Source organism: Sus scrofa, chromosome 15 (assembly GCF_054392235.1).
Source record: "Sus scrofa isolate SSC_HxYL_T2T_F1_AM1 chromosome 15, Sscrofa_HxYL_maternal_Yorkshire_Landrace_v2.0, whole genome shotgun sequence".
Taxonomy (NCBI): domain Eukaryota; kingdom Metazoa; phylum Chordata; class Mammalia; order Artiodactyla; family Suidae; genus Sus; species Sus scrofa.
This window is the reverse complement of record NC_139397.1, coordinates 120,930,739-120,950,422: the sequence shown is the minus strand read 5'-3', so window position 1 is coordinate 120,950,422 and position 19,684 is coordinate 120,930,739. Positions and strand designations below refer to the sequence as shown.

Here is a 19,684-nt window from a genome sequence, read left to right as displayed (position 1 = left end):
ACTTAAGTACAACAAACTGTGGTTTCCAACTTATTATGAATAAGCAACACTTGGTTATGTTTGACAACACAGTCTCATTTATAAAATGAACATACGGCTATCGTGAAAACAAGACGTAGGTAATTAATCCATTTGGGATGATGCTTTGCTCTTGTTTCCTACTGGAACAATGTCCCCCATTTAGAAATAAAACGATATTTGGCATAGATAATACAAAACCTCATAACAAAAAGAGAAGTCCATTCAGTGGAGACTCAAACTTCCTTATAAAGTCACAATTTATATTATAGAACATGACATGTTATATAACATATATGAATAGAAATTATATAAGATGAAACATATTCCTACAAAAATATTGTCATAATGAATTACTAGTTTCATCAAGATTTTGAGGTCCAATATTTTTAAATTTGACACCACACACATAACCAAACAAACATTTTTTTTAAGTCTCTAGAGCTATACAATATAGCTCTACATACAATATCTGGGTGGTAGGATATAAAAATCTTTTTTCTTTTCACTTATCTGAATTTCCTACATTAGCTGTGATGAAAATATTTTACTTCTATAAAAAAAGGAACTCTCAGTTAATAATACTAGTATCTATCAATCTAATAGGAATATAAAAAGAAACCACATATATTGGTGAAGGGGCTTGGAGATGGCGAGAGAGAGAGAGAGAGAGAGAGAGAGAGAGAGAGAGAGAGAGAGAGAGAAGCATAGAATGGCACAAACAACCAACACAAACAGAGAAACACACACAGAGGATCTGAGGAATAAAGACAAAACACCAGAAACTCTCAAGAGGAAGAATGTGGTGAAGTGATTTCTACAGAGTTGTTATAGAAGCACATACAAAAGTGATCCTATATGACTCTGTCACAGAATAGAAACTACAAATGGCACTTTCTGAAAATTTACTTTCCTTAAAATTACAAAACCACAGCAGATATTCTTATTAACACTGATGTTTTTAGTGGATTACAACTTACAAAAGGGAGTGTAGAGGCTCAGTTTTGTCACTGTTAAAGCAAGTATGTGGAAGAAAACTCAATTCTGTATTAACTGTTTTGAAGTCAAAATCTAAATAGTCACATAGGATCTGAATTAAACATCAATATTTTCTATACAATGGCCTTGAATTCCAAATGAAAATGGAGACTACGAAACTAAAAAAAAACAGACTCAGAGAAAACTGAATATAATACACTTTATCTAATACTCACTCAGCATTTTGATCTGTAGTGCTATGAACCGGCTTTCCCACTGTCTGGACCTCCTTTGATTAGGTAAAGCTGAATGATCTGAATTTAGCAATTTAAAATAGTTCTCCAAGATAGAGCTGGTTTCCACTTGACGCTGATCAGAGCTACTGGTGAGAAGGATATGTACCACTTCTGTAAGGCACTTCAGAGTAAGTTCTACCTTCCTACCCACTTCTTCAGGATTTCCATCCTCCCAAGAATCACAATCGGCCAAAACTCTCATAAGAACTTCCATGGTGGCTGGAGAAATTGCCTGCAAAGCATTCTTCTGAAACACGAGAGGCAATAAAAATGAAACCTTAACCTAACTCAAGTTCTATACATTGGCAAAAAAAACAAAGAAAACTGAATAAATCTGCAGACTTTTTCATTATAAATCAACATATTTTTACACAAATACTTAGACAGACACCGCTAGCATTTACGCATATTAGATCTTGATTTCTTCACTACCAACAGAATTCTGTTTTTATTCAGATAGTACTCTGCCTGTGTAGAAAACTTAATTAGCACCCTCCCCTGTAGCCAGAGGTAGCCATGTAACATAGTTCTGGTGAAGAATATATGCCAGGAAGCTATGAGGAGGATAACACTTTACAAATAAAAAAACGGAAAGATTCTAGGTCTTTTCTCCCTTTTCCTGCCTGGAATGCAGACAAGATACTTGGAGCCACCTTTATATCACAAGGAAAGAAGCTCCAGAATTAAAGTAGCAGGTTACAAATCAGAACAGAAACAATAAAGGACCTCAGTCCTTGATGATATCATTGAGCTGCTGGGCCATCCCAGAACTGCCTGCATCTGGATTTCTCAGGCAAAAATGAAAATAAACTGGTTGGAGTTCCTGTCGTGGCTCATCGAGTTAAGGACCCAATGTTGTCTCTGTGAGGATGTGGGTTTGATCCCTGGTCTCATTCAGTGGGTTAAGGATCCAGTGTTGCTGCAAACTGTGGCACAGGTCACAGATGAGACTTGGATCCAGTGCTGCTGTGGCTGCAGAGTAGCACTCAGGTGCAGCTCCGATTTGACCCCTAGCCCAGGAACTTCCATGTGCCACAGGTACGGCCATAAAAACATAAAATAAATAAATAAAAACAGGTCGATTTGGCTAAGCCTCTCTCAGGTTTTCTACTGGTTGCAGCAAATGACATTTATCGCTTCTATCATTAGAAGACTGGCTTAGCTCTGATTCTACATATTTCTGAAATTCTACGTTACTGGTAGCTATTTGAGGTGACCCATTAAATTTGAAATAAACAATATATAGAGCCTTACATTGTTAAACTGATATATAATACATCAGTTGTGCAACATTATCTGAAAATAATAACACTTAGGGCATTTGGAGTTATTACCAATATGACAAATAATATTAATAACAAGTGCTACTATGAAAGAAATTGCTTATGGCCCATACAACATCAATTTTCCTCTGCTTCCTCATTAAACAAAACCTCCGATGTTGTGCTGGACACCTCGTGACCAGGAATGAAGACTACACTTCCTACCTCTGCTGCTACTAAGAAGGCTAAGGAAACAAGGTTTATCAGATTTTTCAGCTGAACATATTTGCATCTTTGCAGCTATCGATGATGAATTTTGGCAAATGAGATACTGTCAGCTTTTCAGTATCTCCTTCAGAGATAAGTGGCACCTGTCATTTGTCTTCTTCTTCACTTCCCCTTCCATTTTGTGCCTAAAATATGGACATGATGGCCAAAACTCTAGAAGCTACTTTGTACCATAAGAAATAATAATAAGGATAACAAATTGACATTCAAAAGAAACACAAATTCCTGAAGACCCTAGAGCTATTAGATAAACTCTGTACTGCTTACTGCTATTTATTTTTTAAGGAAACAAAGCATACTTCTGACTTAAGCTGTTATAATTTTAGTATTCACTGCTTCTTCTAAAGAATCATAAATCCAATACACCTGCAATTTACTTCGTTCTTAGAAGTGCAGGCATTTTGTTAAGTGCTTCACACATATTACACGTCATTTTGTCCTTATGACTACCCTGTGTTACTATTTCCACATTATAAAAAGAGAAACACACATGTAAATAGTTTATCTACGGTGACACAGCTAGTTAAAAATGACAGAGGATTCAAAGATCCCTTGCTCTTAACATAGCACAAAACAATAAATACGCCAATGGGAAGCTCAGGCATGATGGTTCAGAAAGGGAGACCAGTCCGTGGACTTTAATTTTTCTGCTCTTTATGACAAAGCGATTCTTATGCCTTTAGATATTCATTTAAATGGCCCTATTCTGAAGTTCTATCCTACAGCCTTCTGATTTCAATATAGTTGTATCTATAGCTATGACCTGATTATAAGGATTTTGAGCACTTCTAGGACATAAAAATAAATTGGACTTCCACTATCTACTTGATTTCCAGGTGTGTTTTGATTACTGGAGGTCTATCAGGGCTTGATTACCCCTAGGCACTAACAAGAATTAAGTCTGGGACGTTCACAAAGGGAACGGTAGGAGTTGCCACTGTGGCGCAATGGGATCATGGCATCTCTGGAGCACTGCGATGCAGGTTAGATTCCTGGCCTGGCACAGTGGGTTAAGGATCTGGCATTGGTGCAACTGCGACTCAGATCTGATCCCTGGCCTGGGAACTCCGTATGCCAAGAGGTGACCAAAAGAAAAAAAAAGGTAGAGATAAAAAAGGGGGAAATGGTATCCAACCAGCTTCTCCACTTGTCAAAATCAATGTCATTTCCAATTTTATTCATGTACACTTGTTAATTCTTATTCTTAATAGTAGAGAAATGATGAAATGGGGAGGCACTGAAGCAAAAGAGAGATATTAGCTAACAAAGGAAAGTGACAAAGCAAACAAACTGAAAAATAAGATTCTGATCACATCCCTCTCACCACAGAGATGCTTACCTCCTGCAAGAGGGAAAGGGAGCCCACTAGGAAATCCAGGCAGTATTATTAGCAATACCTGTGATTTTGTCATCAACAGAAATAATATACATTTTCATGTATTACAGTTGTTGTAGTGCCTTGAAACATCATTCATGCTCATCTCTTCTTTGAAAATAACATTAGTCACTAGACTCACTGCTTTTTTTTTCTGATGTGTTATAAAGAAGCACATTACCATGTTAAAAATCTGTTTTACTGTATATTTTAGTAACTGCATTTCAGCAGAGTTTCCTTTGTGATCATATGTATTTTATTTTAGGCATGTGAAAACATTCAGACAAGAGACTATATCAGATTGTCAAAGGGCTATGTAGTATAAAATGTGTTTGAAACCTCTGATATAAACTTTGTGGTTAAAGGAAAAAAGTAGAATGTTCTTTATGAACTATAATCCTATTTTCAACTAGCAGTTAGACTCAAAATTTATCACAGACAGCTTTTAAGATACTTAAATTTTAAAATTAAACATTACTAGAACTTCTTCCTTTTAAATAATTAAAAAAATTAGTTGAGTTTGTTGAAGAAATGCATATAAACCCTATATATATGCATTTAATAATTATAAATAGAAGACTGACTGAATTCTTATGTCTTAAGGAAACTGCTAGAATTCAGTTTTATCAAATGAACTAATAGGGATGACTATCTTCTATATTCGATGATGGAACTGAAAGCTGAAAGTTAACATATTTAAGAACTTAAAATACCAAAATTTATTAAATCTGGTTATTTATGCAGTAATTTTATTGTTAATGCTAATATTATTACTTAGAATTTTGGGAAGTTAATAAATAAAAGTAAGTAAATTAGTTTTTAAACAAGATCTAAACTCAGAAAAATACCTGCATGGCTCATGAAGTTACCACAAAAACCAAATAATTCATTAAATATTCCGCAGAAAACTTTCTGCACTGTTCACTATCATTTTATAGGTTAACTTTCAACACGTTCCTCACCTGCCCGCCGGCTACAATGGCTCCAAAGAGATGCAATAAGCAACACTTAAGACTTTCCTTGAGATGTTCACTTTCTTGAAAACACTCTGTGAATATGATACATAAAATATATAAATAAGATTCTCTAAGGAATAGCTGACACAAACATTAAAAACTATTTGTGAAAGGCTAAAATTTGTTAAAAGGCAAAGTTAATATGCATTTTTTTCCATAGGAAAGAAAAAGAGAAACCATCAAAGAGTATTTTTAGATACTTTCCTTATATTACTTCCTTTAAGTCTTATAATACTCCGTATGAGGATAATTTGCCCCCATTTACAAATAAGCAAATGAAAGATCAAAATTTAATATCCTGCCTGAAGTCACTAAGTAACAGACCTAGAAGTTAACCCAAATCTGATATAGAATTAGATGTCTTTTTACTACTACCATTGCTTCTTATTAGTATAACTGACTATAATTATTCAACTGTAAAACTGAAAAAAATAGACAAAAAGATTTCCTGGGTCCACTCCACATCCAATATTCTAAAGTTCCGGTACTAGTAGAAACCTTTCATTTAACATAATTTTATTTTTTAAATAAAAAGGAAATAAAACTTAAAATTTTTAACCTTTCTTTTTTTTTTTTGTCTTTTTGCCTTTTCTTGGGCCGCTCCCGTGGCATATGGAGGTTCCCAGGCTAGGGGTCGAATCGGAGCTGTAGCCACCGGTCTACACCAGAGCCACAGCAATGCAGGATCCAAGCCGCATCTGCAACCTACACCACAGCTCACGGCAACACCGGATCGTTAACCCACTGATCAAGGGCAGGGACCGAACCCGCAACCTCATGGTTCCTAGTCAGATTCGTTAACCACTGCGCCACAACAGGAACTCCAATTTTAACCTTTTAAAAAGGTTATACATGCACATGAGAAAGAAAAATTAAAACAGCATAAAAGAACTGACAAGGAAAAGCAAGGTTCCCCCAACCTATGCTTCAATCCACCTTGCTCCGCACACCTTAAAAAAACAAAAACAAGACAAAAAAAAAAAACAAGCTCAAAATATACTACTAGATCATGTTTTTTTGTTCTTAATATATTCTGGGCACTATTACATCTTAACATGTACATCTGCCTTATTCCTTTTTATGACTAGAGAGCATTCCCTTACAAGGATGTACTTTAATTTACTTAACCAGTTCTCTACTGATAAACATTTATGCTTTTCCACTGTCTTTTGACACTACTAACAATCCAGTACATTAGTACACACAAAGACAGGACTATCACATTAGATTATTTCCAATCTTATACATAAAATACTTTACCAAAGGAGTTCCTGTTGCGGCTCAGAGGTAATGAACCCGACTAGTATCCATGAGGACACAGGTTCAATCCCTGGCCCCACTCAGTGGGTTAAGTACCCAGCGTTGCTATGAGCTGTGGTATAGGTTGCAGACGCGGCTTGTATCTGGCATTGCTGTGGCTGTGGGCGGAGGCTGGCAGCTGCAGCTCCTATTTGACCCCTGGCCTGGGACTTCCATATGCCACAGATGTGGCCTTAAAGAAAAAAAAAAAGAAAGAAACATTACCAAAAAGAAACAACTTTGAGTTAAAATGTATTGACAGACTGCTGAGTAAGGAGACAGACAAAAAGTTTGGCGAGGCCCAGGCAACTGGAATTTATGGAGCAATAGTGGAATGGAGGGAGGTATACAGAGAAAGCAATGTAGAATATTCAAAAGGCTCACTTTAAGCCCAAGTACCAATCCTAAATTACAGCATGGAGTCACACAAGATGGAAAAACCTAACAAGAAGTTAGTTGCAAGCTGAACTGTAAAACTTCACAAAGATGACAGAGCTCTGTTCAGCCATAGAGGACACACAGAACACACACAGAGAATGTAAAAAGATACACAATGTAAACTGTAACCATAAGACTGCTGGAGTATCAGATACTATGTTAGTATCTGACAAAACAGGCAAGGAATATTAATCAAGGCAAAGCAAGGACTATTATCATGGATAGAAAGGGACATTTCGTTATCAAAAATAAGCCTGAAGATAAGGCTTTTTTTTTTTCTGCAATAGTTTATTTTAAAGACTTCACATTTACAAGTACTTGGAATAAATATTTTGGGGTAAATTAACAAAATATGTGTACAATTTATACATTGAAAACTACAAAATACTGATTTTAGAAACAAGTAACATACAAATAAACAATGAGATACAGCAAGTTCATGAATTGGAAGTCTCAGTATTGTTAAAGTGGCAATTCTCAAATGGTTCCACAGATTGAGGACAATCCCCAATCAAAGTCCCAGCAGGCCTTTTTGTAACAACATTGAAAAATGGATTCTAAAACATATAAAAATGCAAGGGATCCAGAATAGCGAAAACAACTTGAAAAGGAAGAACAAAGTTAGAAGGCTTAATGAGTTTAGAACTTAGTATAAAGTCACAATAATCAATGCAGTGTGGTAACAGCATGAAGGTAGACATATGGAACAAAGAAAGAGAATCCTGAAATCGACCCACATTTATAGTCAACTGATTTTTGACAGATGTGCCAAGGTAACTCTATGGAAGAAAGAACGGCTTTTTCAACAAATGTTGCTGGAACAATAATGAAAAATCTTATGCTAGGTAGAAAATATTAACTCAAAACAGATAACTGACTTAACAGAGGGAAAAAAAAAGAAACAAAGAGAAAATCTTCACGAACTTAAGGTAAGCAAGATTTCTTTGGTAAAACACAAAAACCACAATCATAAAAGAAAAAATTCATAAATTAGATTCCATTAATATTTAAAGCTTTTGCGTTTAAAAAGACTCAACTAAATGAAAAGGCAAACTGAAAAGGAGAAAATACTCTCAGTGATCAAGTGTGGAACAATTTTAGCATCAAAGACTATAACTGATTGTAAAACACTGCATAAATAAAAGTCAGTGAATCCACAATGATACACAAAAAAGAGAGTAATAAAACTTATTTGCCCCACTAGAAGTAACTACTACTTGAACTCATTTTGAAAACAGACAGCAAAAAAGAAAAATTTAAGTATTTTGCCCAGCCTTTTTAGGAACAATTGTAGTTTATGAGAGAAAAATCTTTTTTACAGAATATAACAGCCGATTGTATACAGAATACAACAGGATTGTATACAACTCCTTATCCTTAGAAGTATAAGGACAGAATTTGAAGGCAACAATATTGCAACCCTCAAGGAAATAACTAATCCAGGTATGTATTTTCAATGGATGCAAAAATATTAGATGAAAAAAAACACTGAAAGGAGTTCCTACTGTGGCGTCTTGGGAATGCTGGGACGTAAGTTCGATCCCAGCCTAGCATAGGGGGTTAAGGATCCAGGGTTGCTGCAGCTGGGATCTGATCCCTGAACTCCATACACCACAGGGCAGCCAAAATTGGAAAAAAAAAAAAAAAATGTTGAAAAACAAGATATTCACCCTTTGCCAAAATACCATCCCAAGGATGACTTGCAAAATTACAAAAGGAAAAAATATTTTTATAATCAAAAGATTTCATTATTATTACTGTGAATAATGGTTACTATCAAGGGGCATGAAAAATTCTTTCTCCTTCTATATAGGAAAATGGACCAAGAATTACATCACTGAAAATCTGACAGTAACGGTGACAAATTAGTTACAAGGCAACATTGCTTATGGTAACAATGGCCCTTGATCTGGACTATGATAACTATAAACAACCGATAGGAATTCATCACCTTTGGCTTCCCTGACGATAGTGTAACCTGCAATTTAGGTATTTCCTTTCCTAGGATTTGGAAGTTACATTCACAGGTTATTACAAGGTATAAATGTCTTCTATGGGATACTGCACTTCAAAGCCAGGGTGGCTCACACACCCATCAATTTGGTCTCATACCTTCCCTTAGAAAACCCAAGAAAAGCCTTTGGAATGTTGCAAGATCTCTTCCTGAATAGAAACACCTACACTATTCTACTGGCATGCTGAGTTTCCTACTGTGGACATGTGAGTTGATTATCTAGATGAAGCCAACATCACCACTGGTGGTTAAGCAAATTAGGCACTGCAATCATCTTCACCAAGCAATCAAACAAAGGACTGGTTAGCAGACATTTCGTCCTTTCCAAAACCATGTGGCATGAACCAAATATGCTCATTTTGAACAGGACCAAATATTAAGGATCTTCTGGCATGGCCAAATGTCTTATATACATTTTGGACAGGACTAAATGCCCTCCAAAGGACTATTTGTCTTATTTTATTTCTTAGGGGAGAAAAGAAAGAAAACTGAAACATATATAGCAAAACGCTAAGATCTGACAAATTTCAGCAGGAAATACAAGGTATTCCCTTTATAATTTGCAAAATGTTCTATTTTCTTAAAATATGGCGTAATTTTTTTTAAAAGAAAGAAAACTAGGAGTTCCTGTTGTGGCTCAGCAAAAACAAACCTGACTAGTATTCATGAGGACACAGGTTCGATCCCTGGCCTTGCTCAGTGGGTTAAGGATCTGGTGTTACCGTCGGCTATGGTGTAGGTCACCACATGTCTCAGATCTGGCATTCTGGCATTGCTGTGGCTGTGGTGTAGATTGGCAGATGTAGCTCCGATTCAACCCCTAGCCTGGAAACTTCTATATGCCATGGGTGCAGCCCTAAAAAGCCAAAAAAAAAAAAAAAAAAAAGGAAAGAAAACTAGATTCCACATAGGTCACATAATATAGGGGTCAATTCTCTCAAGTTTATTTTCAGTAAAAATTCTAATGTTCTAAAATGTGGTACCGTCATTAAAACATTTAGCTATTCTCAAAACACTTTTAGAACAATAAATAAACTAAATTAACCAAGAACAATAATCACAACAAAACATGGAATTCCCATAAGAGGTTCTTAGAATCTTTATCCTATAAATACACAAAGCCAAATCAAGGTCTGAATAAGATAAGGAATAATCAGCATAATATCAGAATCAAAGCAAGGGAAATTAGAGCTGTTACTTACGATAAAAGAAAGGGACAAACTCCACTGTGAGAGAAGCTGGCTTATATTTCTGTCTGCTCTTTTCCACAGTACTAAGGATTCGTCTATGTTAAAAAGAAGTTAGTACCAAATTATAACATGGGCAAGTATGGAGAGCACAATTACAAAAACAATTATAAAATAAATTTAATATTGTACTTTTGATTTGTGTACTTAATAATACATCTCTAGGATTGACACAATCTTAAAAAGGAAGTCTAGCCAATAATTTGAATACTCACTAATTAAAATAATTTGTTTTGAATTATGCAAAAAAAAAGTTGGAACGATTAACAGCGAAACATAGCTGGACTACTAGATAAGCAATGATGAGTCCTTTTTAGACCATCACAGTCGGAGGCACAGGATGTCCACCTGCTTCTCAATGAAGATTTTAATTTTGATCATCCGGTCAATGTACTGCCCAGTAGTATACAAAATAATTGCCAATTTTTCCTTTGCAACAAGTAAGTAATCAATGGAGAAACATTTTAAAACCATGCAAAAACCATGTTCCTTATCAAAACTTCTCCCCCTAGACTTAGCATCATGATCCACATCTTTCCTATAATGTGAAAAATGGTGAATTTTTTTTTTTCTAACATCAGCTCCCCCGTACATTACTAATTGGCATTTGGCCTTCTAATGTAAGTAAGAGCCCCCTCTTCTCCCCTCTCTTTCTCTCTCTCTTCATCACTCCAACACTGAAATTAATCATATTTGGGTATATATTGTCCCAGATTTGGCCAGTAGAAGCCCCAAGGCATAAGTTAATATAAATTATTTTTCTCTGTGGGCAGTCAGTGAGTCCTACTGATCTTACACTGGGCACAAAGTAGACACTCAATAAATGTATTTTTAAATAAATGCTTGAATGACTAAGTCATTTTCAGGAAAGACTGCTTTCCCTACACTTATTTTAGTGTCATTTGAAGAAATCTTTCTAAATATGATAGATTCTAGGAGTTCCCGTCCTGGCACAGTGGTTAACAAATCCAACTAGTAAACATGAGGTTGCGGGTTCGATCCCTGGCCTTGCTCAGTGGGTTAAGGATCCAGCGTTGCCGTGAGCTGTGGTATAGGCCATCGGCAACAGCTCCGATTAGACCCCTAGCCTGGGAACCTCCATATGCCATGGGAGCAGCCCTAGAAAACTCAAAAAGACCAAAAAAAAAAAAAAAAAAAAAAAAGATATATTCTACTAATAGAATCAAAATTGGGTTAATATATTAATCAAATCTATTAAATCAAATTACATATAAAGATATGAAAAAATCCATATATTTCATCAAACAAGAAATACACTTTTAAAAGGCTCCGTGTTTGAAATTATGCTAATTTGATTAAATCTGTTCTAAACTGTTTTAGCCATTTTGTAAGCAACAATCATAAACAATAAGAAAATATATGCCAAATCTCCATCTAACTTCAGAATCAGAATAATACATAAAGTCTAAGTTGTTGCTATAGTTCCCTTGTATAGGTCTTCCACAGCTATAGATTTCCCCTACTTTTATGATTTATCTGCATTACATTTTATCAAAGTCAAAGAAAATCAAGTCTGACTCTCTGCTTTTACCATTTACCTCGGAATTAGTTCATATTGTTCCCAGCAAAATTGTTATGCCTATTAGATATAATACACAGACAGTGCCAGCATAACTCCTGGCATACACATTTACACACATTCACAAAATGCCTCTACTCCTTCTTGTTCTTATTGTCACATGGCACTTACAGAATTCTCTTTCTATATTCTAATGTTTAAAAGTTTTCTTCTTGTTTTTGGCTCTCAGAAGTTGTTTTTGTTTTCAATTACCAATTTTACTTAATTTGGTTCAATCTGTTCTTGGATCTACTTTTTTACATCTTCTCTCTTTCTCCCACCTTTACTTTCATTTTGCTCTTAAAGATTCCTTTAAAAGCCTTTCTTTTGCCATTGTCATACTGATACTATGTTCCTCCTCCTATAAGTCTTCCTGTCTATAAGGAAAAATTCTTTGTCATTGTTTCAAAACTTAAAATCTTATCTTAGATTTGCCATTACTGACAATTCTAAGGTGGGGGAGGGTGTGGGGAAGTAGCAATAGTGAGAAGAAGAAATATAATTTCCTTAAGAAACGCCAGCATAAATGTCAAAATAGAGGCAACAATGACTGGTTGAGAACCAAAGGGCCAAATGAGTAAAAAGGCTACAAATGGAGCACTTAAATCACGTGCCTCTTTGAATTTTTAAAGAGTCATGAGCAGTACACAGGCAGAGACAAAAGGCAGTGACAGTGCTGTCAACTACTTCCATGTTTACCCCTTCCAGTCACAAGGTAGACCTAACTCCTTGGTCTCGCTGTAGTAGATGGGTACATGTGACTAGTCCCGGCCAATGAGCTCTGAATGAAAGTGAGATATATCATGACCAAAAAAGAGCAATAATTTGCCAATGTGAGAAATTTCAGAGCTTTCTTTTCCTTCTCACATGGTAACTAGCAAGGCCTTAGATGCTTGCTTTTCTGCTGGTTTAGGATGTGGAGTGACTCTGATGAGTAGAGTAGGCTCCCTCTACTCATTACATTCACAGTAGACAGAGAACATGAATAAGAAATAAATCTTTGGTATTCTAATCTATTGTGAGTTACTGCAGCTTATCCTATCTGATACAACATCTTTGCCAAGAAAAATGCAGAGCACTTTCTTACTGGAAAAAGACATATTAGTGCTCAGTAGAGGGAGTTCCTGTTTTGGCTCAGCCGACTAAGAACCCAGTTAGTATCCATGAGGATACAGGTTCAATCCCTGGCCTTGTTCAGTGGGTTAAGGATCCAGTGTTGCCGTGAGCTGTGGTGTAGATTGCAGACATAGCTCAGTTGTACCTGTAGCTGTGGCGTAGGCTGGCAGCTGCAGCTCCATTTCGACTCTTAGCCTCGGAACTTCCATATGCCACAGGTACTGGCCTAAAACGCAAAAAAAAAAAAAAAAAAAAGCTCAAAATAGAAAAGGAAGTATTTGGGAGGTCATTAGTACCTTCCTATTAAAAGTATGAGAACAGTGTGATGGTTAATTCTGTCAACTTGGAGGGTGTTAGATAAGATTAACATTTAAATTGGTAACCTGTGGGTAAAGGAACTGCCTCCAGAAAGTGCCTCATCAAATGAGTTGAAAGCCTGAGTAGAACCAAAAGACTGGCATTTCCACGCAAGGGGGAATTCTCCAGCAGACTGCCCTCTGACTTCACCTGCACTATCAGTTCTGAGTCCCCAGCCTGACTGCCTTTGAACTGCGGCTGGAACTGCAACACTGGCTCTTTAGCCTTGGAACTCTAACTGCACCAGTGGCTCTCCTGGGTCACAAGCCTGCCAGCCCACATTGCAGGTCTAGACTTGCCAGCCTCTGTACTTACGTGAGGCAACTGCTTACAATAAAACTCCTCCTTTACACAAACCTACTCTTTCTGTTTCTATGGAGAACCACTAAAGATTACTTCTTTCAATACAGAAAGGAGAGCAAATTTATAAACAAGCAGACAGGATTATTTAATAACCGAGGTATATGTTCCTATTATTTCTACTTGATACTTTCTGCTTTAACTAAAAGAGGTGTTATTTCAATAAAATACCACTATATGGAACATACAAAGTACTACCATATAGTCTACACATATGTCCCTCAGTTACCAATTCTTCACCATCATCTAATGGTGCCTATTCCAAGTGAAGGCATACTACACTAAAAAACCTGAAAAGCCTATAAAAAATAAACATTTTTAGTAATGAGATGTTGCAGGAAGTAGGAATTGGTTATAAGTGGGTCAAGTTAGACTGACAATGAAAAAATGAAGAAAGTCTTGAGATTTGGGAGACTTAAAAAAGAAACTGACTGTGGGTGATTATACAAATCTTATTCCTTGCCCACAGGTAAGAAAGACATAGGAGTTTTTAAACTCTTCTCTTTGAGTTGAGTACTAGTAATTATGCCATTGCCACCAAGGTCCAAATCCAGCATCCTATATTCCACCTGCTTTGTGATGCTGGGACAGGCATTCTGTAACTATATTTTTCTCCAGCTACCTCCCTGTTGAGTTCATCAATAATGGATACTAATGGAGCCTGAAAGGTTGAAAGAATGAAAAGGGGACTGACTCCTTAGTCCTCTTTTTTTTTTTTTTTTACCAGCCAAATAGTTCTACTTCTTTCTTTCTGTTTTCTTTTTTTTTTTTTTTTTTTTGGCATACCCAGAGCCTGCAGAAATACCTGAGCCAGAGATCAAACCCACACCACAGCAGCAACCTGAGCCACTGTAGTGACAATGCAGGATCCTCATCCCACTGAGCCACACAGGAACTCCCGACAACAGTTCTTAACCAGCCCCTTTTTGACTGCTAGTGATACCAGCACTGCCTAAGGGCTCTTTCCTCAGAAGACTGAGACCAAGCACTGCAGAGTCTCCTTCAACTTCTAGTTTCTGAAACTCCAATCTCTTCCCTTTGTTCCCACAGCCCCAAAGAAATAGCTGCTTCCTGAGGTCACTGGTGTTTTCCTGACTGACATAAGCTCTGCAATTAAAAACAGATAACACAAAATACTGTTAAAATTCATTTTCAAATTATGAAATATTCTTTAAAAAAAGAGAAAAGCTCCTTGAAAAATTTGTACACTCTACTTGATACTACTGTATTCTGAGACTTTCTTATCAGATTATTAGCATTCAATTGCATTACAAATAAAAGTTCAGAGTAAATCTGTTATCTAGAAGTGGCATTTATGACTAATTCATTACCTCCAATGTAGTTCTCTATCTCAGAGATAGAAATAGGGGTCTTAGACACATCTTACCAATTGCTTTCATGGAGAATGAGACTTGCTTTGAAGAACTGTATATATATGACATTCACGTTTTAAATGAACATTTGATTTATAAGACATACCCTGAAATTCTATGCCTCCAATTCCGATATGGGTCATATAAACTTTCACAAAATGCCAATGCATGGATCACAAATTCTTCAATAGATGTCTGATCTGCCAATTCCTTCTCTTTTTTTTTGCTTTTTAACTGAAAATTTAAACATAAAATTATATGTACTGAAAAATATTAAGCTATATAACATACATCATTAAAAACTACATGTTTCATTCATTATATAATAATAAATAATTTTATTGGAATAAGTTTAGTCCCATTTGAGTCTGTAGAAGGTCAGTTAATCATATGGACTGGATAAAACCTTTCAAATTTTAAGTATTTACCAGGAAGGATTGCAAATAGATAGCCAAACATCCTTCCAAAAAAGATGCTTTCAATAAGAGGGCTATTTGATGAATAATTAATAAATACATAAAATGAAAAATTGTGTCACTTCATAAAGCCATTTATAAAACACTTCAATTTTTAAATTAAAATGACAAAATGTATTAGTAACTGATTACTTTTAGATAATACGTATAAGTTCCCTGACATATGTAAGTACCCAATGACAATTTTAATGATCTTCTCAATTATCACCTCCTTTAAAAAATTAACTTTACCATAATATTTTAAAAAATAAAAACTAGTTATTCTCAATAAAGAAACAAAAATGAATATATTAATTCACACCTACTTGCTGAATATAGAGTGTTGTCATAGTGATGACATGATTGATGTATGAGCAGGTCCCAATTTCTTCTACATTAGATAGATTTCTGTGAAGAAAAAACAGTCATATATTTATTACGTGTGAATACTAAGAAAAATGTATGTTCATGTATTCAGCTTGACTTTGAGAATGCATGTTAGCAAATGAAATACAAATAACATTTATTCAAACAAAATCAATATGGTTACATATAATTGCTTTTCTACTGAATGTGAAATATATCTCACGAAGCATTTTTTTTTTTCTTTTTCTTTTTAGGGCTGCACCTGCAGCATATGTAAGTTCCCAGGCTAGTGGTCAAATCTGAGCTGCAGCTGCCAGCCTACGTCACAGCCATAGCAATGCAGGATTGAGCCGCGTCTGTGATCTACACTGCATCTCACAGCAATGCCAATCCTTAACCCAAAGAGCTGAGGCCAGGGATCAAACCTGCATCTTCATGGATACTAGTCAGTGTGGTTACTGCTGAGCCACAATGGGAAATCCATCAAATGACATTTAACAATCAACAGAGAATGTTTAAGAAATACATGTTATTACCATTTATTAAGAAAAATTCAAAAATATCACAAAGCAGAAATAGAAGAGAAAAAGTCACTAATATTCTTACAACCTGAACAACAGCAACTACATAAATTTTGGATTATTTCTTTCCAGGTTTGTTACTATTTCTCTGTGCAGATCCTTAGCTTGGTTTTTATACATATCATTGCCTTTATGCCACATGCTGTGTAGTTTTATAGTTTTCAACTTGTTTTCCGAAATTATAGTTCCCTTTTTATTCATAATTTATCTCCTCAGCTATGTTAAAAAGGCTTGGTGGGCATCTATACAAACTCCAAGAGGTCACAGTACATGCCTTGCTTGGTCAATAGGTCAACAATTTCTTTGTGGTTTTTTTTTTTTTTTTTACAAAATGGCCCTCATTTTTATTCCTTTTTTGTTTGTTTGTTTTTTGCCACGCCCATGGCATGCGGAACTTACCATGCCAGGGATAGAACTCTTGCCATAGCAGTAACCAGAGCCACAGCAGTGGCAACGCTGGATCCTTAACTATTGAGTCACCAAGGAACTCCCTATTTCATTTTAATAAGACTGAGGTATGACACATAAAATGCTAACATGAACTCTAACATCATCCATCTTTTTCTTGACATATTAAAAAAATTCTATTAAGACAAAAAACTCTATTATGTTCTGAGATACCCTGAAAAACACATTATATCTTAAAACCCAGTAGATGCTAAAAGAATGGGAAAGATTAACTGAATCAACTGAGTTCTTACTGTAAGAAGCCAGACTGGCATGACATCTTTGAGAAAGAAAAAGGTAAAGGCAGAGGTAAAATTCAAAGCCCCTAGAGAGGATTTCAGGAAGGTAGCCAAGGAGGAAGTACTAGGAATCTGTCTTCCTACCTAGGAAACAGCTACACTGCAAGAAACAGTTTGATGTAACAAGAAAATTCGGATGGTAAATTACAATTATGTCCTAAATTTTGGTCCACTTCAGCTATTAGCATGGTAGCACTACCAATCCCCGAACCCAGACGTGGTAAGCAGCTGTGCACATGTTCAGAAGCAGCTTGCTAAGAGCTGACAGGAACTAAGGCAGGCAAAAAGACCCTGTCCTTCAAATATGGGGGATCTGTGCTCTGATCACTGATTGCAGCTTATGATTACAGAGGTGCAAACAAAGAGTTGCACCTCCCCTGCTGTTGGAAGCTGCTACAACCTCTGGCTGAAGTAAATTCCAGGGGCCTTCGAGAGCCATTCCTCTTCCCCTCTTCATCTTTTGTTTTCTTCCCTTTCAGGAGCCAGATATTAAGGACTCAGACATTTAAAAACAATGGCATAAATGGAGGAAATGAGAGTGACCACATATGCTGAGGAAAAGGGTCAGGAAAGATCTAAGCAGACTTTATGTTTACAAGTTAGGTGATTGTCAGCACACTATCTCTAACAATCAAAGACAAAAGCAATAAACAAAAATAATACAAATAAGCAGCAAACTCCTGAAAAGGGATTTTCAGAGTTACCACATTATTAGAGTCAAATGCCCAGTATTCAACAAAAACAAAAATCAGGGAGTTCCTGGAGTGGTTCAGCAGGTTACAAACCTGACTAGTATCCATGAGGATGCGGGTTCGATCCTGGCCTTGGTCAGTGGGGTAAGTATCTAGTGTTGCAACAAGCTGTGGTGTAGGCTGCAGATGTGGCTCGGATCTGGCATTGCTGTGGCTATGGTGTAGGCCAGCAGCGGCAGCTCTGATTCGACCCCTGGTCTGAGAACTTCCACATGCCACGAGTGCGGCCCTAAAAAGCAAAAAGCAAAAAGCAAAAAAAAAAAAAAAAAAAAAAAAATCAAAAGGCAATCAAAGAATGAGATATATGGCCCAGTTGAAAGAAAAAAATCAACAGAAACTTCCCAAAAAAGATCTACTAAACAAAGATTTCAAAATAACTGTCTTCAAGATGCTCAAAGTACAAAAGGAAGAAGTGGAGAAAGTCAAGTTACTGTACAAACAAAACGCAAATATCAATAAGAAGGTTTAAAAAATTAAAAAGAAACTAGAAAGAAATTGTGAAGCTAAAAAGTACAACACTAAAATGAAAAATTCACTAGCGGAATTGAAGGGCAGATTTGAGCAGGCAGAAGAATCAGTGAACTTGAAGATAGCACAATGGAAATTATCAAGTCTGAGGAAAAGAAAGAAAAAGATTGAGTCCCAGGGAAAGAGGAGAAAGAAAAAGAGGAAGAGAGAATATTTGAAGAAATAATGACTAAAAACTTTCCAAATTTGAGGAAACAAATGAATATGAACAGCCAAGAAGCTCAGTGAACTCCAAGTAAGGTGAACTCAAAGACACCCATACTGAGACCACATGTTATAATCAAACTTTAAAAAAAAAAGAGGGGAGAGTTCGCTGGTGGCCTAGTGTGATAAGGATCCAGCATTGTCACCACTGTGGCTTGGCTCGTTGATGTGGCCAGGTTAGATCCCTGGCGTCGAACTTCTGCATGCTACAGGCACGGCTAAAGAAAGAGAGAGAGAGAATCTTGAAAGCAGGAAGAGAGAAGTAAATCATCACATGTTACAAAGAATCCTCAATACAATTATAAGCAGATTTCTAATCAGAAACTTAGGCCAGAAGATAGCAGGATGATAAATGCAAAGTACCAAAAGGAAAAACCACCAAGCAACAATTCTGTATCTGGCAAAATGTTCTTCAAAATGAGGAAAAAAGAGGTAAGAGAGTCTGTGACCACTAGATCTACCCTGCAAAAAAATGCTCAGGATGAAAGGTATGAGCACTAGACAGTAACTCAAAGCTGTATTGAAAAATAAAGATCTCAATGAAGGTAAATACATGGGCAATTAAAAACATTGGTTTTACTGTAGCCATGGTTTGTAACTGCGTTGTTTTTATATATTTGAGATTATATATAAAGAAAAAAGTTATTGTAGTGTAAAAACTGGCATCACTATAACTTTAGTTAGTAATTCAAATTTTGTTTTAATACATAATTTAAGAGATTAATGCACTTAAAGTAATTATTAGCTCATGTTTTGGGGCAAACAATGCATGAATGTAATTTTGTAACATCAACAACCAAAAGGAGTAGGGACAGAGCCATAAAAGACCAGAGTTTCTATATGTTATTGAAGGAAAGGTGGTATAAATTAGAATATTATAACTTTAGAATGTTATATGAAATACCAATGGTAATCAGAAAGAAAATAGCTTCGAATTATACAAAAGAATATAATAAAGGAATGTGAACATTTCACCACAAAAAGTCAACTAGAAACGAAGACAGTAATTTAGAGAATGAGAGACAAAAATCTTATG

At 36.0% G+C, this 19,684-nt stretch overlaps 1 protein-coding gene across 13 annotated transcripts in view; it reads right to left on the bottom strand.

Annotated features, from left to right (window-relative positions):
* Positions 1–19,684, bottom strand: part of NBEAL1 (neurobeachin like 1) — a 170,664-nt gene that overhangs the window by 112,330 nt on the left and 38,650 nt on the right. For all 13 annotated transcript variants that reach the window (XR_014828954.1, XM_021075105.2, XM_084998428.1 and 10 more), the window contains 5 exons: positions 15,798–15,879; positions 15,123–15,250; positions 10,187–10,269; positions 5,180–5,265; positions 1,233–1,539 (listed from right to left, as the gene is read on the bottom strand). Coding sequence is in view for 12 of the 13 variants with exons in the window: in XM_021075105.2 (XP_020930764.2) it covers positions 1,233–1,539; positions 5,180–5,265; positions 10,187–10,269; positions 15,123–15,250; positions 15,798–15,879 (686 nt within the window). In the remaining variant the exon portion in view is untranslated. The remainder of the gene's footprint in view (positions 1–1,232; positions 1,540–5,179; positions 5,266–10,186; positions 10,270–15,122; positions 15,251–15,797; positions 15,880–19,684) is intronic.